At 40.3% G+C, this 26,152-nt stretch overlaps 1 protein-coding gene across 4 annotated transcripts in view; it reads left to right on the top strand.

Moving 5' to 3' along the window:
- The window catches only part of enox2 (ecto-NOX disulfide-thiol exchanger 2), a 208,730-nt gene that overhangs the window by 74,766 nt on the left and 107,812 nt on the right, over positions 1 to 26,152 (top strand). For all 4 annotated transcript variants that reach the window (XM_037779743.1, XM_037779742.1, XM_037779740.1 and 1 more), the window contains one exon: positions 23,403 to 23,549. In XM_037779743.1, coding sequence (XP_037635671.1) covers positions 23,403 to 23,549 — 147 coding nt within the window. The remainder of the gene's footprint in view (positions 1 to 23,402; positions 23,550 to 26,152) is intronic.

The raw sequence follows: 26,152 nt of genomic DNA, 5'->3' as shown, positions 1-26,152 counted from the left end.
AGAATCCAGTATCCGTTGGGCTATACAAGTTATGGTTGGTTACATGGTGATTGTTGACATCACAAAGAATATAGAATATCCCCAGTCCTTGTGAACTGTAGATGGGATTTAGATTAGTACTGCTCCCTCTGATCGTGGATATTATTACATTTGATATGCATGTATATTCATTCCTGTGTTATTGGCAAGTGTCAATCTGAATGTGGCTTGTCACATACAGTGGTTGGACATGTAGCCTGCAGGTAAACTGAGTAGTGAGGAAATGAGAGAAGTGTTCCTGTGGGCAGCTAGCTGCTCAAATCTCCCCCGGAGCAATGTTTTGACAAAGGCCTTTGAAGAGCTGAGCTGTCAACGTCAGCCTCCCGACCAGACCCTCATTAGCCAACACCACCACCAGCAGAACAGGCGAAACGGAGACACCTCTTCAGCAGCACTCAGGAGGAAATGGCTTTCTAACTGCAAATTAATTTTTAGGAATGAGAGATTCGTTGGGTGAGAACAAGGTGGGGAGCGCATTTAGTATTGTCTGGTGAAGTGGGTTCCTCTGTATGAGTGACATGCCACACAAATTCACATTAATGTGGATCCTGGGGAGAACTTCATCCCCAGGAGCTGCTTGAAGGTAAACTGAGCACTGTGGGGATGGGAGATATTCCCGTGGTAGACTAGTTGGTTAGGGTTGTGTTTAATTGTCTTTGTACATGTTGCCTGCTGCTGAAGTCTCCCGTCAGGTCCTCGAGTTTTATGTAGTAGAGAAGCTATGAGGATTAACATGCAGAGAGAAACATAAGCAACTGCCCGGATAGCTGGCTCCAAAACAGTGATTGGCTTATGAATGATTTCTAAACGGGGCTCAGAGCTCAGGAGGGCACTTCACCAGGGTAAAGTGCCCTCAAGATCATCTGAGGAACACAGATATTGTTAGTTACTGTTCTGTTACTTAACCGCCATGATTAATGAGCTGAGATATTTGAAGTACTCATTTCAAGTATGTGTGGTTGGTTGCTGGTTAAGGTATGCTGCACTGGGCAGCGTTCGGAGTTGGCTGGATGTCGATCCAGATCTGATGGAAGAAATCTGAGGCAGACGGCTCAGTCATGAAAACCCTGCACGTCAGCTCCTAATTTAGATTTTTGTTGCTGTTAAATATATTGCTTTTACATTAGAGCCCTCGTTAAATAAAAACGTTGTAGATGTTGTGTGGACCTTTTGATCATATTATCTTCATTAGCAGATGGGGTTTTCCAGCTGTCATTGATTAGTAAATGTTAAAATTCCTATTTTCTATCGTAATTTTTCCATTTAAAAACTGGCAAACTGTCATCTGCTGATGAAGATCATGCGATGTGATCTAAAGCTAAGTGGAGTTGTTTTGTTAATTGATGTTTCCAAAATCAGGATTGACCATTTACATTTGAAAATGTACAACAGTATGAAGGGATAAAAGCATCTATAAAGTTACACACCATTTTTAAAGGGCCCCTTTTCCAATTTTCTACCTGAATCCCAATATTTTAATGTGGAAAGTGTGAAATAGTGAGCTCACCCCCAGTGGTTCAGGCTATTTGATCCAGGTCAAATACCAGCTGTATTTCCCTCTCCCATGTCGGTGAGCCATAGCAGTTTGCTGCCTCCCACCGCTCACCTTACAGTACAATTGCGAACAGAGACCATAGTTTATAGTGGTCATAAAACCACACAAAAGGCACTGGTGCAATAAAAATTCCATAATTCAGTTTCATATCCATTTGCATGGACAATCATAACTCCTCTGGAGCCGGTCCAGAATAACGCAGCCAAGAATGAACATCTTGTTAAAGTTTTAGAGGGCGTCTTCTTCCCCACTGAAGCCCTTAGGAACATATGTCAGCAGTATATCACATGGAAATCTCCGAATTTTTTGTCTTCTCTACTTAATACGTATTGGATTGCGTGTCAGTCTAAAATGAATCAAAAGTGTTAGTAGTTGTGTCAGCAGTTTTTTAATCATCAGATGCCATTTACATTTGTCTAGAGGCTCTCCCTGCGAGGGAATAAAAATGGAGCAGCTTTCACTTCACATTTGAACATCTCCACGAGTTTACAGCATATCATGCATACATGATAAACCCTACTTTCCAAATCTTTTACCATCCACATTATAGAGATGAAGCGGCATCATGACATCTAGCTATCATTCATTAGTTATCTGCTTTTGGCCTTTTGAGGTTTTCAGCCCAATGGTATGGAACTGGGTCTTGTAGTACAGACAGGATTAGGGTTCTGCTGTGGTCCATCATCCAGAAATAGCGCAGGCTGTTTGCCGGCTGCTCTGGGACTGAGTGGTTACCGGAGGGCTTCAAGGTATTTAGAGGTCTGACCATGTTGGAGTCTCACTAAGGCCGGTTCTATATAATGAAAAGTCTTTGCTAATCTGTCAGTAATTCTTCCACAAATCACCAGTGCGTCAGTAGATTATTTTGTCTATCCCTTAAAGTCCAAGTCAGTATTCAGTCTTTTCATCCTGATCCATTAGTTTGACTATTGCACCTGTTTGACATCCCTGAAGTAATCTAATGTCCTTTCCTGTGCTAGTTTAAAGTCGTAGACATCCCAGTTTTCTAATGAGAACTCGCAAATTTGGTGCTTTATCCCCAGCTAGCACAGATTTGACCCTCTCTGGGTGATGGCTTTTTTCTTTCTGTTCATTCATTTTCTAAAATGATTCCTTTTTAAAACATAGCCAGAAGTGAAAAGTTGGAGAAGATAGGAAATAGGGGGCAACGTGGCACAATTTTTTTTACACCAAGACTGTAGAAAGGAACCAGGAGCGGTCCAGATGGAAATGGCATTGCGAGGCAACATTTGTAATGTACTGTAATTTAATAATTATAGATTGTACCTTGGTGATATTATTGAATGATCCTGATTAGGACTTGTGAACGAAGTGGAGCGGTGAGAAGTTCCACTCCTCGCTCACGGAGCTGCAGCCGCTCCGCTCAACATCGCTCCAAGCTTAACTCAGATTTCACCCTGCACCACTCAAGTTGCTCAAAGCTCGCTCCAAAAAAAGACAAAAAAAACAACTTGCGTTGTATTTTAATTAGGGCTTTAGGCTACCGAATGCAATTTTTCTTCTTTTACATTTGAAGATTCTATTGAGTTTTTCAAAATCCTCGAACAAAACCCTTAATTTGAATAAAGTGATTTATTGATGAAGTGATATCATTTGGTTTTAAAAGGCTAAATGCCAACAAATATGGATCGGAGTTAAATATTTCGTTAGATAAAAACACGTTGTGAAATAAACATGCTCCGGCATACTTTGAACTTGGAGAAATTGGAGCGGGAGATGATGCGAAGCTGCAACTTTTGAAAAAAATACGCTCTGCACTCCATCCAAAATCCTCCCGCTCGTTATGCCTGATTGAATGTATTGTTTTTATTCCTCCCATAAATTACTGATGGAGCGTTATCATTGCTGCCACATACCAGAATGCATCTTTGTGTCGAGTATGTATAATTCATGAATTACATGAAGAACATCAGACATGGGAGTTTTTCAGAAAAAGAGTACAGGGTATACAGTGTGCCTGGTAACTGCTTCTCCTGTTAGACAAGTGCTCTATTGATTGAGAGGGAGATTGAAATTGATTGAGAAGGAGAGACTGAAATCACTGAATCACTCCAGTTAAAATGATGTGCCTACTCTCCTATTTCTATGGTAATGTATTCTGCACAGGGCAAGTGTTATTCTGTGGCAACCCTGCAAGTTTTTCTTTGCTAACAACAAAGTAGTTACATTTTAGAATATAGTTTTTGAAACTTCTTGAGCACAATTGCAAGAGGGTGCACTCTTACTAGTGATGAGCAATTAAAAAAGTATTTAAACAGGACTGATTTTTACAGAAGAATATCTATGGTTGGAGAAATTCATCAAATTTTTAGGACACAGGCAGAAGCAAATAGTCTGCTGATATATTGGTGTTGAAAATGTCAGTGCCCCTCGGCATCGGAAACCAACGCACTTGCATTACTTTTGAACGTGTCAGGGACGGTGTGTCAACATATGCTCATTACATGCATAGTGTCCTTTCAAAATAAACTTCAGTTTTCACAGGAAGCACCACAACCACTTAGTTAGGGTTGGGAAACGGTCGTAGTTGACATTAACTTCAATGACTAACGACTCACCTGACTAGCGATACCAACGAGTCACGTGTCTAGAAGGTCTTGTGTTTGACGCCACAGAGTAAGATTACATTGGAGTTAGTTGAAAGCCCGGTTCGTCACGTACTGTTGCTAAAGGGCGTCTCCGTGCATCGGTGTCTGATGTTTCGAGACGCTGGCCAATTGCCGTTATTTCTGGAGTTGGGAGTGAGACCGGGTTGGTTCTGGTAGTGAACATACAAATGGAGCTGCCAAACTGCAGCCTCATTTAAATCACTCTGCTTCCACCTTGTCACAGTTCCTTACCATTTTGTTCTTCACCATCCCGTGTGTTCTTTCTGCTCGCTGAGAGTTACTTCCCTTAATCCAATCAAAATTGAACAAAACCCAAGAAAGAATTGTACAGTAGCTGTAGATATAACATAAAAATCGAATGAAGCAAGTGCTGCACTGTTAACCTCGCTTCAGATACTAGAAAGCTTTCTCCCACCATTGTATTTGTGCAATGCATTAGATATCTTAATGGATATATGCAGCTTCGAATGGAAGTAGGACTCTTTATTCATTACGTTGGTTGAATGGCCTCTGCTGAGCTTGGTCGCCTCCTCTATAGCTGGCAAAGTGTGATCTATGAACTGACTAATTGCCTTTGTCCTGATCGCTTCCATGACCAGGCCATTAAGTGTCTGGAAAGGTCATTTCCTGTCCTATTTCTGTAGTATCCATCAGGGAGACTCAGCCACAGCAGAGTGGAAAACTGCAGATGATGATATTGCAATATTATTGTTAGATTTATTTGTGAAACTATTGACGCTAGTCCCCTGTGAGATAGCATGGGATGTGGAAACAGCTGGGAATGTATAACTGATTTTCAAAAGAGGACAGCAGATGGTTAACCAAGCACTCAGAGCTGTCATGCTATGATTGTGTCACACGGCTCCTGCTCGAGGTCAGAACAAGGAGAGAAATCGAAGATTAGTCGAGGAAATATGTATTCATAGCCTATGTGGAACAACAAAAGGGGCAGGGACCCTACTTAATTGTCCATAGCTGCTGTCAGAGGAAACTGAGATTGACTCAAGTTATTATTAATTTATTGTTCACCCTCCAGTTTTGACCCACTGCTAAATAGTTGACAGGACATGAGATGACTGTGAAGTATAAGTGAATTCAAGAAGTGGTTTTCTTTGGCAATGAACATTTAAGTAGCAGATGTTTTTCTCAAAGCGGAGACTCCTTTGTATCCATTAGCAGCAGACATAAATGACAGGAAATATAGGATCTGACATTTGACAAACTGCAAGGAAAGCAGAGGTAGTTAAAACACAAAACAAACTTAAAGCTTTCTTCATTTACTGCCAGTTTTTTTTAGAACAGTTACTTAAGATTTATATTTCAAAAAGGAGATTTGGCTTCCACACAAAGATGCCAGAGTGACAAAAAATGAGTTCTATTCTGGTGCTTGTTGGCGCCGGAGATGAGCAGGGCGAGGACAGATTTGACAAAGTAAAGCTGTGATCGAAACATCAGTGGGTAGATGGGAAGACAGTTCTTGAGTAGCAGCCTGCAGATCATGAGTTTGTACTGACAGTATTTGAACTTGAGTTTTCCAACTAATGTTATTAAAAGGGTATGTGCAGTCACTTATAAATATGCAACTCTCTGAAAACACATATTGCAGAGTATACATTAGGGCTCCAAGTATAAGTTTTTATTTTTATTATGTTTTTATTTAACTTCAGATTCAGACAAATTTATTGATCCCAAGAAGGGGAATTCAATTCATTTTATCATTTTGTGATGTCAGGAAATATTGAAAAATGTCCGTCACAATTTCCTAGAGCCCTTCAAATTGCTTGTTTTGTCTTTGTGTTTTTGTTTTTATGCATACTACTTTTCTTCAATTCATTTTACCTACAAATATGAGACATATATTATTCACTCTCCTGCCACTCTCCTACAGTTAATGTCAATTCAGTGCACCTGCAGAACAGCTGCCCCACACTAAATTCCTATATCAGATATCAATTTTTTACCCAGGGGGCAACCTCTGGGTTTGAAAAGTGAAGCCAATGCGGAAGTGCCTTAAACTTTCATTCTTTCTAATAGCCAGCAGGGAGCGACTCCTCTGGTTACAAAAAAGAAGTCTGACTGTATAGAAGTCTATGAGAAAATGAGCCTACTTCTCACTTGATTTATTACCTCAGTAAAAATTTGTAAACATGATTTTATGGTCTCAATCACAAGTTTAAAGTATTCTTCAATACAGCATGATATTCATTTAGTAAATTATGGTCCCATTTAGAGTCAAATAGACCATAAAGCAGGGGATGCTTTAGGGCGTGGCTACCTTGTGACTGACAGGTCGCTTCCACGGCGTTGTCCGGTCTGGGAGTTGTCCATGTTTTCGTCTAACAACTTTAACCCTTTCACAGTGTGTTTCCAGTTCATCAAAGTTAATTGTGACATTTGGTCATCTAAAAACATCTTATTCAGCGTTTGGTTGTACTTAGCTCCACCCTCTCATGTCACTTCTGGTTGCAAAAAAAACAAGATGGCAAAAGCCAGAAAGCCGAACTCAAGGCCTCAAAACGGCAGTCCACAAACCAATGGGTGACGTCACGGTGACTACGTCCACTTCTTATATACAGTCTATGGTTTTACCTGTAAGACTCTATCATTGTCTTAATGCCCTAGTTCATTATCTCTATTTTGAAAACATCAGCTTCCTGCAAAGTAAAAGTGTAGGTCCAGGTCATAGTTCAGTTATATAATCCTAATGCACCACCTCCTACTGCTGGCTGCTGCTGACAGTGTTGTCACCTGGACACTCAGTCACACTGTATGACAGTAAAAGAGGTTGTAACAGTGTCTGGTTCAAAAGTAGTTTAGCCAACTTCATTGACAGTCGGCATCGGAGCCGAGAGCCTTTTGAGCAGCCAAGAGACACGAGTCGCGCTGCTCTGCCTCGCGCTGCTCTGCCTCGCGCTGCTCTGCCTCGCGCTGCTCTGCCTCGCGCTGCTCTGCCTCGCGCTGCTCTGCCTCACGCTACCCTCCGTTTCCATTACCCTCCATCAAACTTAGTTTTGTGGAGATGTCACTTTGAGACAAGATTTGGTTTGTAAAGTTTACACCCGGCCATGCTGTTGCTCCTGCATTGCTCTGTGTACAATGACACAGCTAAAAAAATAAGAGTGCAATGATTTGCCTGCCTACTCATGGTCTTCTCGACTAATGACTCGAATCGTCAACTTTTGAAAAGTTATATTCATATATTATGTATGTTGTCTCACATTTAGTATTATTCTGTTCAGCTGGCAGGATGCATCTCCTCCACTTATCCTCCACTAAAGCTAGCTGGTGCAATAACTAAAAAAATCATCACTATATATTTCTCCATTCTGAAAGAATATTGCCAAAACACAAGCCAATAAAGTTTTGTTTTGGGATAAATTATTTTGCTGATTGGAGTATTTGGAAACACTGTTGGCGGTAATCCCGCTACTACAGATCTGCCAAACTCTTATTTTGAAGCATTTTGATGCCAATGGTGTGTGCATCTTCCCCGACAATATTAGTATCCATTTGACTTAGCATCCAGCATTTGATGCATTACTATTCTTCCTACAGTGGCAGACTTTGCTTGTGAAGCTTGCACCAGGGGTCACATTAATACGATGATTCACTTTGCCCTTTGTCACTATGTTTCTCTCTTTAAATGAGTCAGAGCTTAGCTTTAGCATGCATCAGTGGAAACCCAAGGCATTTGAATAAATCAAATAAATCATTGTGTTCCTAAGTGGGTGTTTACTTGACTTGAGTGCAACCTGTTGTGACCCCAACTGCTCCCAGCCTCCCCGAAGTAAAACAAAGATGTTGTTTTTGCGCTTTTGTGCCCCCTCTTCGGCTATTTGCTTTATTTATGCCTTAAATTTCGGTGCTGCGGCTTATGGAATAGATTCCTCCTGACTCGTTCTCTGGTCATTACAGAATGAAGTTTAGCTCGCTTCACTGACTAATTCTTTCTGGCAAAACTAAAAACCCCTCGCTGCCACAAACACATTTCCTTCCATTTTCCAGTGACAAAACAACAAGGGACAAGACAGACCGACAATGAGTGCTGACATTTTCTGCCACAGGGTCCATTAGCACTCTCATGTGTGACTAAATGTTTGTTTTTTTGCACTCGCAGCTCCAGATTTTAACGTGTTTGTACTTTGGTGAAGGCAAAAAGGGACAAAAAATACAGGTCTTCATGGAACACTTAGATTTTAAATAGGATCATGTTTTTGTTTTGTCATTTATAAGACAAGACTGTTGAATTTCTGTGTTGATTTTGAAGCCACAACAGTGTCGCCAAGTGCGGCGATGGAAACATTATCCATTCATTTTATACTCTTAAATATTAAAGAGATATTCTGCTGATTTCATGCATGAAGACCAGTTTACTCATCATGCTGAATTTTCTCCACTGGAGCTTGTGACTTCAGATCTTTTGCAGAAAGCCTGCTTTACAAACTGGTAAACGCCCATGTCTTTTAAACTGGGATGGTCGAAGGAAAAAATGCTAATGAGTTGCATCATGGGAAGTGCTTCAGAAGAGTTTTTGGAGTTTGACACATCTCATATTGAGGACTAAAAGTCTGGATATCTTAGCCTCTGCTGAAATTGATTTTGACTATTCTTTTTTTTTTGTGACAAGATGAATCCATACAAATGGGGATAACAGCACACATATTCACACAGTATTTCCAAAAGGCATTCGTGGTGTTGCACTGAGTTGTACACACAAAAAGAGACAGGATCGTTGCGAGAAGACTGAAAAAAGAAAACTTGAGAGCCGCTTTAACTCGGCGTACTTTCTCTAGTCCTTATCGTCGGACTGCTAGTCTTTGTTGCCCAGTTGGACCCGTTTTTAGCGACGTCTTCGTACTTTGAGATCCTGGCCCTTACTTTGATGAGTAAATGTTGACCATACGTAACCGATAGAACTGATTGCTGGACCTACAAAAATAAATCCAAGTTGTAGTGAACCATAGTTTCCCTATAAGTTACTCTGTTTTTTTAGATGTAATCTAATGTTTTCTGAGTTTCTTGTGCAAAAAACCACACTGAAGACCGTGGTTTGGATTCCAGATCCACAAGTGAAAGTAGTGGCAGCTGACATGGCTGCAACAGAAGTGTTTACAGATGTGACAAGTTAAATCAAACAGTAGTATCCTGCATCATATCATTGATCACTCTACTTGCCCCTTTTTGGGCGAGTAAATCTAGCAACTCACTTACCTGTTTGGACAAGTGGCAGAAAAGAATTAAACACATTGTTTTTTTCAGAGCTGATGATGGAAGTAGCTTAAGGAGTGAGTCATCTTTCTGCTGTCTCCTCTCTGTTGAGAGTTGCACATGCGCAGTACCGATCTGGCACTCGCGAGAAAATAGCGCCAGCTAAAGACAAAGTTCATGAGCTGAAGCACAAGCAAGCATTTCAATTATACTGGAAACAGGAGTTTAGTTGGGTGGCATTCGAGGATGAGGGCGAAACTCCAGATTTGTATACTTAAATAAAGATTAAACGTGACAGATAACTTAGGTCTTTGTTGTTATTTAACTGCTAATAAATAAAAATGTTATACAATTTGTATAGGGGTAAAAATTGACTTTGGGCAAGTAGATTTCTAATTGAAATTAAAAAAAACATTAACGTTGAACCCTGTCGCATACATAAGTGTAAACCTTTGAGCAGGGATTCAGATTGGGTTTTTCCCAAAGCTGTCTAGAAGTAGAAGCTGTAACTACTGGAAGCAAAAAAAAAAGTGCTTTCACTTGTTTACGAATCAGCGGTGCTATCAAGGCAGCATATGTGTCCCTGTTAGCAGTCTAGATCGTGATCAACACCAGGCGTCACAGTGAGGACTTCAGCTTCCTGGACCAGAATTCAGAGCTCCCAACTCGTGGAGAATGACAAGTAGCCATCTGGTGTAATTCTTCTCTTCAGACCTGTATGGGAGCTACATCCCGAAATAGCATCAAAGGCAAAGAGTTGTCTTTTGAAAACAGGCTGTTGCATCGAGAGCGCTGAGATCTCACTTGTATTGTCACTCAGGGGGTCTGATACTCATTCTCCTCTCAGAGAGGGGAAGAGAGAGAGGAAGCTTTGTGCACAAGACAAACAATAAAAACAGCTAAGGAGCACTTTTTACAAGTATTAATTGACACACAAGGGAATAAGGCTTCTTATCTACGCTCCTTGAAACTAAGCACAGCCTCTGGGATGCTCTGAAGTGTACTGACAAGGTGTGGGCATGCTTTTCAAACCCAGACTAAAACGGGGTTTACAAAGAAATCTGTGAGTCAGGAAAATTATTTTATCTGGACTGGCTATGAATTGATTTTGCCTAATGATGCAAATGTGGCTGAAATTTGGCTTCAGGACTCAGTCTTCCATATTATTTTATTTTATTGAACAATAACCTGTTACCCATTTAACAGATTAAAGACATCAAACTTGTCTCATCTGGTTTTATGCTCTTGGAGAAGGTAATTACTGAAATAAAGGGTAATTACCACAGCTTTAGAAGAAATATGCACGCCATGCTGACGGCCTTGGGTTATGATGGTCTTCAATCCGACATTGAAAGTGAGAAATCCTTAAAAACACCCATTAAAACACACATTCACCGAAGGCATAAGTATAAGTGTAGACAATTGAGGCAGAAAATGACTCAAATGCAAAATGTGAGAAGAGCCGGGTGCTTTGAGTCACATTATATGTGGAGATAATGACTGTGTAAAGCTTAGCAAGCATCCAGTACTATAGATCAACTAATATTCAATCTGGTCTGAAAACAAATCATTGTCCTCGTTTGACTTTTTCCCACAGTTTTAAGGGAGTTTTTTGGGGCTTTGTGATAAACAAGGACACCATTAACAATACACTAAGTTATGGACAGATATACTTAATCCAAGAGGGAAATTTTCCATTTTAGAATAAACACTGACCCATTTGTGTTTTGTGTTTTCCCAGTGTCCCATTCCTATTTCCGTCGAATTTGTTATTCTGTCTTTTCTCCTCTGATTTTAAATATTAATACGCCTAGATATTGGAGACGCCTTGTAGCATACAACACCTCAAAAAGCTGCATTTATACACGGGGAAACTGCTGCTATTGAAAGAACAAAGTTGGACTCTTGAAATCAAAAGCCAACATCGAGTGCAGGATACATCTTGCTGCTTTTAAAAGCCTGTGCCAGTGATGGCAGCAGCTGCTTATCATAAATCACTTCTGTCCTCTGTACCAGTCCATTCCCCCACAAGATAAAATATAGGTGGTCTGAAGCAAATTATAGAGCAGTTGTGATTTCAGGACAGGCTGCAAATGAGACAAAAAAATACAAAAAGTAGATGGCAGCTAAGCACCAGAGTGAAGAGAAAGGCATAATTAAGAGAAGCGTACGTGTGAGAAGACAGATGGGAGAGAACAAGAGGTGGAGTCAAATGAAGTGGAGGTTTATGGACAAGCAGCCGGTGACAAAAGATGGTGATATATATTTGAAGCCCTAAAAGAACAGTAAGTCCCTGCTGCGACCTAATCCCATTTTAATTAGGAGGAATGACTTGCACCTTAAGGATCGCCCATGTTTGCTTTAAATAATGTTCTGTGACAGGATGGAAAGCTTCAGTGAGCATCATCTGCTTATTGTAAATCAGCAGCTGGTCGTCCAAAGAGAGACACGACTTCATACTGCAGCAGTTTATGTTCAAGTCTCAGAAACTAGTTTTAAAGTGAATCCCCCGATGGGATTGACTCAGCAAAGAATCGACAAACAGTATTAGTCAGTTGTCGAGCCAAGTGCTTTAGAGATGACCATTCACAGCCGCTCATGGCCACACTCAGACACACACGGCTCTCCCAGCTTGCCATTGTTGATGTACGTTGGAGCCAGCGAGCCTCTCATTAGCCATTCCTCTGGAACACAACAACACATCGACATAGGCTGGATGTTTTTCTAACAGACTGCAAATAGCTCCACCAACTATTTAAGGGAAGTGTGAGCGCTCCCGAAGTCATTAGCATAAGAGCGTCCGTGCCAATCGTAACGCATGCCATCCTGTAATAATGGTACAGCGATTGCCCACATCGCCAAGATATCCTTTGTACCGCTGCCTAATTGTTGATATATTGATCTCGTCCATACACTGCATGCATTAAAGTATCCTGTCTTCTAAAGGAGAGGCCAGATGGTAAGAACTTAGACATCCTGGGGCCTCGAGGACCGAAGAGAAGAACGGTTCTCCTGGGATGAACTTCCACTTTATTGCCTCCTGCCACGAGCGCCTCGTAGACTTTATTAGTCCGACGCTAAGCATCGCTCTCAGAAGACATTGCGCATGCACGTGTGAGCTAACATGACCTTATCAACCTCTGTGTTGTCACACTCATTCACTCACTACAATGCAAAAAGGGCACGGGCCTTTGACAGTAGAAAGCGGATTAGTCTGTAAACCAAAGATTCTTAGTGAGTTTAATGGAATAGCGATGAGTGGATGGGAGATTTAAATAAATTAACCTTCAGTGAATTCCCCAAGGCTTGGAGGAATGACAGAGGGGGTCTGAGGAGGAATTTTTTTCCCCTTGTCTCTGATGATATGAATAGTCATGGCATGATTATAGTGTTGTGTTTGAAGCACAACAGAAGTGAACACTGACTATATTGACAAATTCAAATGTTCCTTGGAGCGGAAAACAAATTAATTGCCCTCCCTTCACATTAATAATAACCCTTTGCATTTTATATTTTGCCCTTTTCACATGTCGCAGTCAGTGTTCCAGCTCCATATGCCAATGTATTGGTAGTTTATATCGCATGCAGAGTAGGGGCAAATTCGTAAATGCACAATGAGATGTTCCAATGCTAGCATTGTTTCAAAATGTCATCACAACATCAGGGAATAGATTAACCTTTACCAAGCTCCCAACTGTAAGAGCATAAATTCTTTCTGCGTACTTATCATGATATTAACCCTGATTGGTGCCTTTGACATTTACTTAAAGATGCAAAAAGGCTGAATATTCTGGATATTCTCACCTCTGTATTGATTGGGATGCAGTAACTCACTGTAACAGTAGACAACTTGGGATGCTTTTTGTATTTTGAAACTGCCATTTATTTCTGAGTTAAAAGTGTTTCCTTCTCTTTGCCACTTCATTACTTCCCAGGACCGTCTCGACAGCCTTGTCTAATTTGGGAAATGTCAGGTAAAACATTTTTTTGGAGTAATTGAGCTTGAAATTTGAGCAGTCTTTGAAAGTGAGAATCCTTGTGATGATTATTATTTTTGTAGCAGTATTGTTGATGAATATTCATCACAGCAGTTTTTTTTGCTCTTGATTTCCCTGTGATTCCTTTACTTTGAATTCTGACAGCACCTGCTACATCCCCAAACTATGACATTTTTTTTAAGCTACGACCAGCAGTTCTACAGGTTGGTCGGGTCGGTCCACAAATATTTCCCAACCCTTTGGTGGCCACACTTTTTGCCCTAGGAGGCTGAAATTTGGTGTGTAGGTCAAGTGTGTGGGTGTGAAGGTGTGTGTTTGTGTTCAAGCCAATTGGCCAAAAGGGGGTGTGGCGGTGAGAGTGGCATATAAACAAAAAGGCGCATAACTTCTAAACTGATTCACATACCGTGGCCATAAACTCATGAACCATTTGTCGTAGACTCCTGTGGGAGGCATCGTTGGTCTCAGCGGTTCCTGTTTCATTAGTGTGTGTACACTAAAGTCACATCCCCTTTGCATCTATCATGAACCACTTTTTGTTATTTTTATATTTATTACATAATAATTACAGTTAGAATGTGGAGTTTAACTGGATGCCAGAGGAAAAACTATGTCCAGAGAGGCTAATATCTACATTATGCACATGTCACGTTCATAAAAGACTGAGCAACATAAACCCCAAAAAGCTCTGCATAATAAACAGTGAGAAATTTGAGTAATAAATATTGTCCATTCCAATTTTCTCAGTGTTTAATTTTGTCTTGGAGCTATTTGACAGCAGATGAATGAACACCCACAACTAGGGCTGTCCTTGACCAAAGAAATTCTTAGTTGATTAACAGTCATACAATTTCATCGTTTAATCGATTTGTTGATTTAATCGACGGATCTGTAAAACATCCATAAAGAATCACACAAAAGGACCACTTTAAATCTTGTGTTTACCAGAGATGTGCTCATAAGTTTCTTGGAAATAAGTCATTCAGTATGAAAAAAAGCATAAAGAAATCTGAGTTGACTAGTCGACTGCGAGGGGGCAGCCCTACTCACATCCGACTAGTGTCTGTAGATCAGGAGTTGAGCTGAAGTGTGTGTACAGTACGTCCATTATATAGTGGAGAAATTGTCTACCTTGTTGAAGTTTAGTGGTGTCTGTGATGTCCTCTCCCACTGTCTTGTTTACAACCGAGGTGACACCCAGCAGAGATCTTCAGCCTCTCAGCTTTTGACTGGTCTCCATGGAAACGATCAAAGTTAACAACTGCATCTTGCACCACCTCCCGTGGGCAGGGGGTCACCATGGGTAACCGTGTCACTGTGGCAACGATATTAGCCATAATCAATTAGGGTTGCTTCACGAAATGTCTGTGGCCAAATATATTATTGTCTGATAAGAAACTTGGAACCCTGGATCAGAGTAGGGTCAGAAACAAAGACATACATTTTCTTAGTTGAAATGAGCAAAGCCTTCGGGATAGAGCAGCTGTCCTGTAACTGGCCCTGTGTGACCACCACTTGTATGAGCTGCCTGTTGTTTTAACTCTTCTTTGTCTTTTGCTATAAATACTCAGGAAGTGAAAAGCTTGGCTAATAGCCTCATGAGAATACCGCAGCTGCTTGGCGTGCCTCGCCATCCACTGCTAAGCCACATCAGTCAGACACCTTGTTTATACACCTGCTAAGGGCACTCATAACTTAAATCAGCTACCTTTTTTTAGGAGGCTATAAGCTCGTGCTCCATGTTCTGTTGTCCTGATGGACACTCCAGGCTATGAATAGAGCGATATCTCATTTTATTGCGGGACCTAATGGAGGTCTTATGACTTCCATCAGTAACCTTTCAGGTGACTAAAAGCTAATTTGGGATCCTGTTCGTAAACCTGCCAGCTGCCACCCAACATGACCCAGAGTTACAGCCTGTCACTGTCACATTACATCGCACCATAGCAGTCAGCTTTCCAGTAATCGCGACGATTTTGAATGTTATCAGAATGGGACTTGTGACCTGCATGTCTATTGCATTGGTGATGGACAATGTGACCTCTCTTAATTCCTTTTTAATCCGTTACTAGAAGACTTTCCACCACAACCACATGTCGTCCACACGGTCAGCCTTCTGACCTAAATGTTAACATGGGCTTTATTTAGATGGACTGTTATTGGAATTAGTGCTTCAACAATTTGTTGATCGATACCAAAAAAGCAGTGATGTAACAATCACTGCTTCCAGCCTCTCAGATATGAGGATATGCTGTTTTATATAATTGAAAGTTGGATATCTTTCGGACTCTCGGTTGGACAAAACAAGCTATTTGAAGAAGTCACTTTGGAGTTTGACAAATTGGGATGGCCATTAGTTGGACAGCACTATGTGTACTGACAAATTTGGGCAGAAAGAGAGCTCTACACCAATTACAGATTATTTCAAAAAGAGTGTTTTACTTGATTATATCCTCACAAAGAAGGCTGGACAGTGTTACCATTCAGATGAAATTCATTTTTCTATCCCCAGAAGATCGTCTGCCTACATTTACGCTGTTGGTCAGTTCTCTGTACTAATCAGTGAAGTCTGTTGTTGGTCTGAAGTTTGGAGAGAAAGGAGCTGTATTTCATAGGAAATAAATAATCAAAGAATAAAAAACTAGCAACTCTTGGCTTCATGTTTGTAATGGGACAATGGCTCTGGGAATTTCTCCTCCCGGTTCTTTCTGCGGTGCTAAATCTGAGTAAATCATGAATAAATGTTTTCCTTTTCATAGCATTAATCCAGTCAGGTAGATCCAACTGTGAGCTCACGGCCTCGTAAAACTACAGTTGTATTTGTGAAGGCATCCTCCCGTGTGTCTCTTTGTGTGTATATTAGTGTGTGTTGTGTCTTTTGACCACAAGTAGAGCAATTAAACATGCTTTAATTGCTCTACTTACCCTGTCTAACAACTTCCTTTGGCTGCAAGACTCAGTGATTAGCCTATTTCTCATTGATTTTTTTTAAAGCAGACATTTTTCAAGACGGAGGGGAAGATGCATAGCTTGGAGAACATTCTGTCCTGGTTCTCAACCTGGGGGTCCTGACCCCCATTAGGGGTCGGAAAAACTTCACGGTGGATCGTGGGGCCTTCTTGATTTTAGGGGGTGTAAGACAACTCTTTAAAAAAATACACAGTTGGCCTATATTTCAGGATGTCATTCATTTCTGTGAAGAAAACTAAATGAAATGTCACGGTGAAGACCTGAACACAAACTATATTCACAGATTCTTCCCTCACTCGTCCTGCATTAGAAATGTACACAGTTAAAACAACCAAAGTGCTTATAGAACAATGGACAAGTGTCAGGGAGAAGAAAACACTGAATTTGTCAAAAAATAAGCCTATTAATTATGTATGATTGTAAAAAAAATTATACATAATACAGACAGAGAATTGTATTAAATGCCCCTGCTCAAAATTCTTCCAAATTGCTCATTTTACACAGAATTTCTGCAGTTATTCCGTTCACTATTTAGGTTGGTTGTAGAAGTTTATCAGTTGTTCTGTACTGTTATTGTTATGCATTGAATATAATATGAAATATCCATGAAGTATGCCACTTAGTCAGGCGTCACCAGTTTACTACATGATAGAAAAGGGGTCACTTAAGGAAAAAGGTTGGGAACTACTCGACAATACTACTTCCCTGTGAGGTTTTTGGTGTTTAGCATTAAAACATCGATCCTGTACTCCCTCTCCAGATTATGTCCTGATAGGTGAATGTGCTCGGCCACTTTGCTTGTTTGAAGATACAAATCAGTGGAGCTGAAAGGCAGTTTGTTATGGTTTAGTAATGAAGTGGAATAGTCAGAGAAGGAAATTTACCTCTGAGGTTGAGGATATGTTAATGTTGTGTGCCACCATCTGGCCCTTTGCCTTGTTCAGATGAATGAACGTTCAGTCGTCTACATGGCCTCTAAACAGTATGTGTCTATCTTAGATTAATAGTCCACTTCTTAGGCCACCCTACCCCCTCCCCCCCCTCTTAAGCACTTACCTGCAACGTTGTGCTGATGCACATTTCCTAATGCTCTGCATTATTCATACTGCACTTTTGGGTTTATTAGCTGATCAGAGTTAGATTAAGGGCTATAGGAGAATTATACAAACGTGCTACAGAGAGAATCATTGCAGCAAAGCACAGCGGTGGGTAAAGCTGTGATCTGTTATAATAATAATAATAATATCTTTATTTATATAGCACTTATAAAAATAAAGTTACAAAGTGCTTCACGGAAAGACAATTAAAAAAACCACAGCAATAACAAAATAAACATGCTAAAAGAACAACATACAAAATAAAATGGTAAACAGAATAGAAAGTGGAGCCAGGTGAAATGAGGGAAGGCAGCGTGATGAAAGTAGGTTTTGAGCTTAGATTTAAAAGAAGCCACTGACTCAGCCGGCCTTATTTCCTCGGGCAGAACAGATCTGATCAGATGGACAGAAAGATCACAGGTTTGATCCCCTCAGCTGCCAGTGTGCTTTGAAGTCATTGTTAAAAAAGAAATGATGAAGTCATTATGTAATGGCTCTCATATTTCATGATTCTGTGTTGCAGCAAACCTCCATGTCCTGTAATTGGTGTATCATTTCCCAGACTGCTTACATATTTCAGATGTCCACTGCAGTAACATGTGATTTATATAGAACACATTTTTGGTAGGTTACACAAACCCAAATTACTGGTTTTCTTCAAAACTGCAAAATAATCTTTTTATAGCACGCAGCACAGTCAACATAACATCCTCGGGCTGTAACTAACGATTGATTTCATATCAATAATCTGCTAGTAATTTCATTGATTAATCATTTGGTCAATGTCTGACATCCTCAAATTATTGATTTTGTCCAAAACCCAAAGGTATTCACTGTGCTATCAGAAAAGACAAAGGAAAAACAACAAATAATTACATTTAAGAAGTTGAAACCAGTACATTTTGGCATTTTTGCTTTAAAAAATTAAACGATCTATCAAACTTATTACAATTGTTGCCTTTTAATCTTCTGTCGGTCACCCAAACAATGAATCAACTGATAATTTCAACTATCTAATGCTTGATTTATGCTTGTCGCAATCGCGAGTGTCCGCAACGCCAAAGTGACATCACACCATCAGATATACGGCACTTTGCAGGGGTTCCGTGCGGCAGGTTTTCGCCTGCCCACGTGCATCAAACTTTTTCTAATTTAGCGGACACGGATGGGCGGTGAAAATGGAGAACTTTAAGGAGCTTTGCTGCGAGGAGAAATCTGCACAAAGTATGAGGGATTCAAACGCTTCCTTGTCACCATTCCACGTCAGCTCATCCGTGCGGCTGTCATTGCGGAAAGTATAACTGAAGCTTAAGATTCACAAATATTAATTAAGGTTGTTAAAGGTTTGACAGCATTTGTTTTACATCAGATAGTTCGTATTGTGTCTTAGTTATTATATTGTGAGGACATCATATTCAGCACACATTTCTCCATGTAGAGGTGTAGATGCAGGAGTTGGGCTTCACATCCAAGGCAGTTAAATGGTGTTTTAATGACCCACTGAGTTTCATTGCATATTCTAATGGTCCTGTTTTCTCCTGGCCCACTATACCATTAATGGGGCGTGTTGTTAATGCATCCTTGATGTGAGATCAGGTCACTTTCATTTCTTGTATCCCATCTTGAGACCACGGAGCATAAAGTTTGTCTCTTAGTTCAGCATTTTCATTTCCTTCATTTACTCTGCAGCCCCTTCTTTTCCAACGCCTCCTCCACCTGTCTCCACCCAGCCTCCTGGTATTTATTTTCCTCCTCCTCTGGGGAGTGATAGTCACTGACATCACTCCTCCCTCTGGCCAGATGTTGATACTTAAACACGCCATCCATCAGCCTAAAGACAGAGGAGTAGCACGGCAGACAGGGGCGATGACCCAGCAAAGATGTCCTTAATATACAGTACAGACTCGAACAGAAAGAGACTCCGGTTCCCACCCTTCGTTTTACATCAACATATGTTTCTGCTGTAGGCCGCAACCGTCCGATTACTGGTTCTGAACACTGACAAACAAAGCTCAAACCCAAAGATAAAACGACGATGTACAGCCAAAAGCTGTTTCATTGAGTGGACTGCATTGACTGCAGAATGCTTTTCTTTACTTTCACCTCAGAGCTTTATACTGTAGTAACGCTATCACTAGAGAGCAAGATAAGGTGGCAAAATTCACATAAAATGTACTGGATGCAGTCAGTCATGTAGCTCTGCATCACTTTTAAATCACACATTTGGGTGCAACAAATTTCCTTCCTCCTGATTCATCCTTTTTTACCACATTTTAGATGTACGATTCTCTTATAAGTCCATTGAGGAGACAGAGTTGGGAAATATTTGGACAAACTCAGCCGGCGCTATGAGCAAAAGTAACTTTTTGCCTTGAACTTGAAGTGGAATGACACGGCTGAAGCTGAGTGGTGTTTCCCTGTCAACTGTTCAGTACTGTTTCCCTCTCTTCATGGTTCCTCTTGGCCTTTCTTCATGGCAGCTACCATACCATCGACTGGAAGGCTGTCTCTTGTAAACTGTTGCTGTTTATTGGTGACAGACTTAACATTGGCAGAGTAATGGATTTATATCGCTCTCTACCACACTATTGGCGTTCATCGTTGAAGAAGTGTGACAGATGGGTGCTGAGTAGAGATTGACGTAAGGTCTGTGTGAGAGTGCAGACAGAAGATCTATTTAGACTGACTCTGCAGCAAATACACAGTCCCCTCTGTCTCAATCTAACTGTGTCTGATGGAGACAGGAGAAGTGAGTTTGTACCAGCATCAGTATTTGAATTAGAGCACCATAATATTTTAGTAAGATTTAGTCACAGATTAGACTGAAATATTGGAGAAATATCATGTGGTACTCAGTGGACATTGAGGAAGTGCATTAAACTTGTATTCTTTCTAATAGTCAGCAGGGGGCGACTCCTCTGGTTGCAAAAAGAAGTCTACTTCTCACTTGATTTATTACCTCAGTCAACATTGTAAACATGAGTTTATGGTCTCAATCGCTAGTTTCAAGTCTTCTTCAATACAGCATGATGTTCATTTAGAAAATTATGGTCCCATATAGAGTCAAATAGACCATAAAGCAGGGCGGGGCTACCTTGTGAGTGACCGGTCGCTACCACGGCGTTGTCGATGTTTTCGTCTGAGATCTTTAACCCTTTCACAGTGTGTTTTCAGTTCATGAAAGTTAATTATAACATTTTGGTCGCCTAAAAATGTCAGTGTTCAGTTGTACTTAGCTCCACCCTCTGGTGTCTTCTTTATCTCCTTTTTCTTTCTTTGTCTGATGGTCTGTCTTTGTCAAGCTGCTGATCAATCTTTGCTATTGACGATTGAAATAAAGAAAATAAAAGACACAGTTGACACGGAAATCTAATATAATCTCATTAATTGGCTAATCACTAATAATGATAATAATAATAATAATAAACTTTATTTATGTAGCAGCTTACATACAGGGGGTGTAGTTCAAAGTGCTTTACAACAAAAGAAGAAAGAAGAAAATAGAAACGGGTATAACAAGTGCAAATACTGTGCGATAAAACCAAATAATCAAATAAAAAACAAAAAAGATGCAGCAAATAGCAAGGACAGGTATGCTAAGAACAATATAATCTGTAAAAGATAGATATAAAACAAAGGAGTGCATAAGAACAATAAAACACCAGTTAGTTAAAGGTAATGCTAAATAAATACATTACATTTGTCTTACATGGAACAATAAATGCACTAAAAGGCACCTTTAATGAAAGTATTCTTCCAAAATGTAATGTAATAGTCTTCATTTTTTGTGAAAGTAGATTTTATAAAAACAAAGACAGCAGTTAAAATCCTTAGTAATGATGTTGTTGACGTTTATAGCTCCGTCTGAGTGTGATACTAACCGATGAGGGTCCTCTGGACCTCTGATAGAGCCACATTAATGCGAGGCTTCTAATCTGTTGTACAATAGAGATAAAAAACAAATCTGTGCACAAAGAAGTGTCATGAATTTTTCATGACTGTAGACCGAGACTCCCCAGGACCCTGCTCTGAATTATAAACAAATACACAACTCTTAAATAGTGGGAAATAACCGATGCATCACGCAGATAACAGAAGTTAAGTTGTTTATCATTTATTAGGACTCGGGAGCAATCTCAACTTGTTTTTGTTTTCATTACTTATGGATGTAAGCGCTCTTATTGTTTATTATATTCATGATATGACTGTTGATTTTTGTTATTGTAAGATAACAGTGAGCGGAATCAAAATGCTAAAGAAAACCTTGCCTCCCTCCACTGAGCCGTCTGATACATTGGCCTCATTATACTGTATAGCAGTACAGTTGAGCAACTACGTTTACATCCATGTTCAAATGAGATGTTGTTTATGTGGAAGTGCTGTTTTGGTATGGAATATTAGATTCTTTACAGCATTCTGTCAGATAAACATGCTTAGTGGTCTTTGCACCATATTTTTTATATGAACTAAGTTTGTTTTGGCCCTTTTTTGAAGTTGACTTTGATTAGAAGAGAAGGAAACGGTGCATGTGTCGGTGTGTCTGTGCACGTGCAAAACATTGATTCAGGAGTCATCCAACTAGAGCACCATTGTGCCTCGTCTGTGTCTGGGATTAGGACAGAAATGTTATGGAACAGAAAATAAAATCCTTTTGCAGAGTCAAAATTTCACTTTATTAAATTGATTTTAATATCTACAAGTTCCTGGCATCTACTCTCTCCAAAGCCAGACGTTTACTTGTACGAAGGCTGCGACAAGTGATTATCTTCTTTATGGATTAATCTCCCAATTATTTGATGAATCAATTCGTTGTTTGGGCTTTAAAAACATCAGAAAATGAAAAATACCCACGGTCATTTCCGACAGCCCATGATGACGACGACATCAAATTTGCTTGCGTTGTTAGACAATTTTGAGTCACCTATTATCTAAAACGAGGACATTTATAGCAAATTCTCACATTTGAGAAGCTGTAACCATTCAATTTTCTGCATTTTTTTCATAAGAAATGACTTGTTTGTTTCTTTGTTTACACGTAAAAAATTAAAAAGATACCATATTTTACTTAAAGGTACAGTGTGAAGGATTTGGTGACATCTAGTGGTGTGGTTGCAGATTGCAACCAGCTGAGTACCCCTCCGCTCATTCCTCTTTCCAAGACTGCGGTAACGTGAGTCGCCGAGTGCACAACAGTGGTAACGCCGTTCGCCTCGCTCAGAGGCCATCATTACCATAATCACACTACTTTAGGATCAACTGAAGTCAGACGGCAGCTGTGGTTTTGCACTCTGCGGCTCACATTACCGCAGTTTCACAAGTGTGTTGGAGAACTACGGTGGTCTTCATGTAATGTAAAAGCATGAAAAGCTCTCTCTAGAGCCGGTGTTTGGTATGTTATTATATTCCATTTCTGCTCAAAGATCCCCCAAAATGTCAATTGATTATCAAATTGGTCTATAATATCTTTTCCTTAAGTTTGTGTCAATTGAGTAATTAATTAATCGACAGATCGTTTAAGCTCTGCTTTGTATTCACATATCATTCCTTATAGATTGATTTTCACTGAGAAAACCTCATCAAACCTCACATCACATGACCTTCAGCAAATGTATGTTTTGTAGACTTTCATATAAGAATTTTAATTAAAGAATTCCTGTATTGAATTTGATTGTATTGAATCCTGAATCCACCGGTGCCACCGTCATTAGCGCCGTTGAAATAAAAAGTGTTTTGTGAGGTCTGCAGCGCGATGTGTGTCTGAATGAAGCCCACAGGGTTTGGACATGAAAAGCACAGCATGTCGCTTTCTCTTTTTCATGTTTCACAGTGTTTCCCCCCTTTGGTCAGGAGCCATCTCTTCATTTAGTATAATGTGGCTCTCTGTGCTGCTGTCTGTGTCTTCCAGGACTCAACGCTCTGCCCTTTGATCCAGCAAGCAACAACGACCCTCTCCAGTTCACCAGCTCCAGTGGGCCACTGGTGACAGAGTGTCCTCCTCTGGAAAACACTGCCGAGAATACCAAGAAGAGGAAGAGAGCCAGCCTGCCTCCAGGTACTGACAACAACCACCTCACTACTACTGCACCACTGTCACTGCTGCAGGATTACTCTGTGGTGTCAAATCCTCGACGTTTTGCCCTCAGCCATGTCGAATTTTAAATGCAAGTGCCCACAACGCCCAACAGAGAATTCCTCCCTTCATTCAGAAACGCTTTGATACAACAGCTAGATTCTTTACCTCAAGATTTCATTTTCTTCTTCTATCAAATATCTGCGATGGGAATTGTTGCATAATCCCATCATTTGGTGGCGGTATGGAGGAAAAAAAACATGGCTTAGCTCAGTCTTTGTTGTTTTCGATTAGCTTGCCATGTCCTGAGGCTCTGGTTGTCTGGCCTGTTTGGAGGTCAGGCAGCTGCGGCAGGAAACTGCTCCTCTGAGATTGTGTGCCTGACTGTCTGTTACCGTGCCAACACTACCGGCCAATCAAAACCGCACACACGCCTTCAGCTCTCTCACACACACACACTTACCTGTCACACAAACAGTGATGCGCTGAGAGGAGTGTGTCCGTGTGTCTAAGTGTGTTACAAAGTGTGCCGTGATGAAACAGTAAATTGAGTCGGTGGCTGGTAATGTGTCAAATTAAAGAAGGACTTTCTAATTAAAGAATTAAAGAAGTACTGACTAATTAATTGCTTTGTAAGTAATAGAAAGAAGAGAGGGCCCTTAAGACAGAGAGGTGTTGTTGCATGTTCTCTGCTTTCTTGGCGGTGCTAATTGGACGGGATTAATACTCCACATTAACACCGCTTTAATCAACAATTCATCTTTCCTTCACATTTTCACATGGCCGAGTTCACGTCTTGATAAGAGTTTCATTTCAATTCACTGACCATGTCAAACTATAATTGGATAAGGTATCGTGGAGGATTGTCAAAGAAATAACCAATGCCTGTCCAAATGATGGATTTATATAAATGTTGCAAGTTAGACATTACATGTAACATAAAGACCATGTGTAAATTAAACAGTAAAAAGGATTATTAGTTTTATAGTAGTCGTAAGCTTCAGTTAATGTATCAAAACTGCAGTGTTAAAGGTTTTCAGCCAGCTGATGATACAACTCAGATTCACTCAAACCTTGGGAAATGATCCAGACCACGTAATTCAGCTTTTCAATCAGTAAGTCGACTGTGATACAAAACCCTACAACATAGAGTAATGTACAGTATGTAGGTATGGGACCGATCCGATCCAATATACTGTAGGTATCGGGCTCCGATATGACGTCATGCACGTAACGGATATCAGACTGAGGTTACTGATCCATATATCTCTATGTAATCATGATGGAGAATGTCCCTCCGGCAGTGTTAGCAACGCTAGCATATTTAGCACGGAGGTCGAATGGCTGATTCAAGCCCAGAACAGGAGATAAACATGATAAACAACACATTAGGAAAGTGTTATATTGCAAATTAAAGGTACTCTATATGATATCCAGAGCATTAATATAGCAGCAAACAACTATTTGTTATGTAAAGAAATAACGGAGTAATGTCTACCTGAGCAGAGAATGAAATCACTCTCTGTGTGTGTGTTGTAATCCGAGCTTCTCCGTGCTTTGTTGATATCGCCGGGCCGGCTTTTCACCGTAGTTTTCACTGTTTGCGCTGTTAGCTACGAGCCGTCGCCGTGCAGAGGCAGTAGAAATGCTCCCAGTCTCACATTCAGCACCTTTAAATATGACCTGTGTGTTCTCACGTGTCAGATTTCCCACTACAGCTCTGTGCTCACAATATCGTTACTGTTATTGTACAACTATGCAGGTTTTTCTCTGCCATTGATGATGATAATATTTAACATGCTCTTCCAGTGTCATACTGTCACAGTATTCAAAGCTCAGAAAAAGCGTCGACAGCAACAGTAGTCACAGTGAATTAGAGTTATGTTTGTGTGTCTGTGTACTCTGATAAAAGCCCATCAGAAAGTCTAAAGATAAAAGCGTTACCCGTCTCGGTCATTCCGAGTTATTTATAGCAGACGTAGTGACGAGGAGAACTCTCTGCCCCGATAATATTAAATAATGCAGGAAGTTGAAATGAAATGTAATGGTGCTATTTAGATTGTTTTATATGTTTGTAAATGCTGCCGTGATGAGATGTCGTATCAAACCTTAATAAATGTTTGCCGTTTTCTCTCACACCACTTGTTTGCAGTGTGAAATCATATCGTTGTGAAGTGAGGGAATGGTTGGGTATTGGTATTAGCTTGAGGAAAAAAACAAAAAAAACACATCCATGCAGCCTACAACCACATCAGTGGTCAAAGAAATGACCACAATGAATGAAGGTTAGATGTATATCAGTTCAGCTTCATTGTCCCACTGGGGGAAATTAGGTTTGCAGCCACGATAAGCCACGCAGTCCACATAAAAACAAAACACAACAATACAAATCAGACAATACTAGATCTCATTAATAAGAACTTCCCACCAGTAACAGATGACAGCTTATGATAAGTGACTCTCCAGTACAATGTTCATTTGATAGAGTTCAACAGATCAGTGGCTACTGCAGCAATAGATGCCTTAAATCTCTATATATCTCTATCTTGCTGATTATGATCGTGATCACTGTGCAACTTGGCATT

This window comes from Sebastes umbrosus, chromosome 9, assembly GCF_015220745.1.
Source record: "Sebastes umbrosus isolate fSebUmb1 chromosome 9, fSebUmb1.pri, whole genome shotgun sequence".
Lineage (NCBI taxonomy): Eukaryota > Metazoa > Chordata > Actinopteri > Perciformes > Sebastidae > Sebastes > Sebastes umbrosus.
Note: the sequence above shows the minus strand (reverse complement) of the source record. Positions and strands in the feature narration are given on the sequence as shown.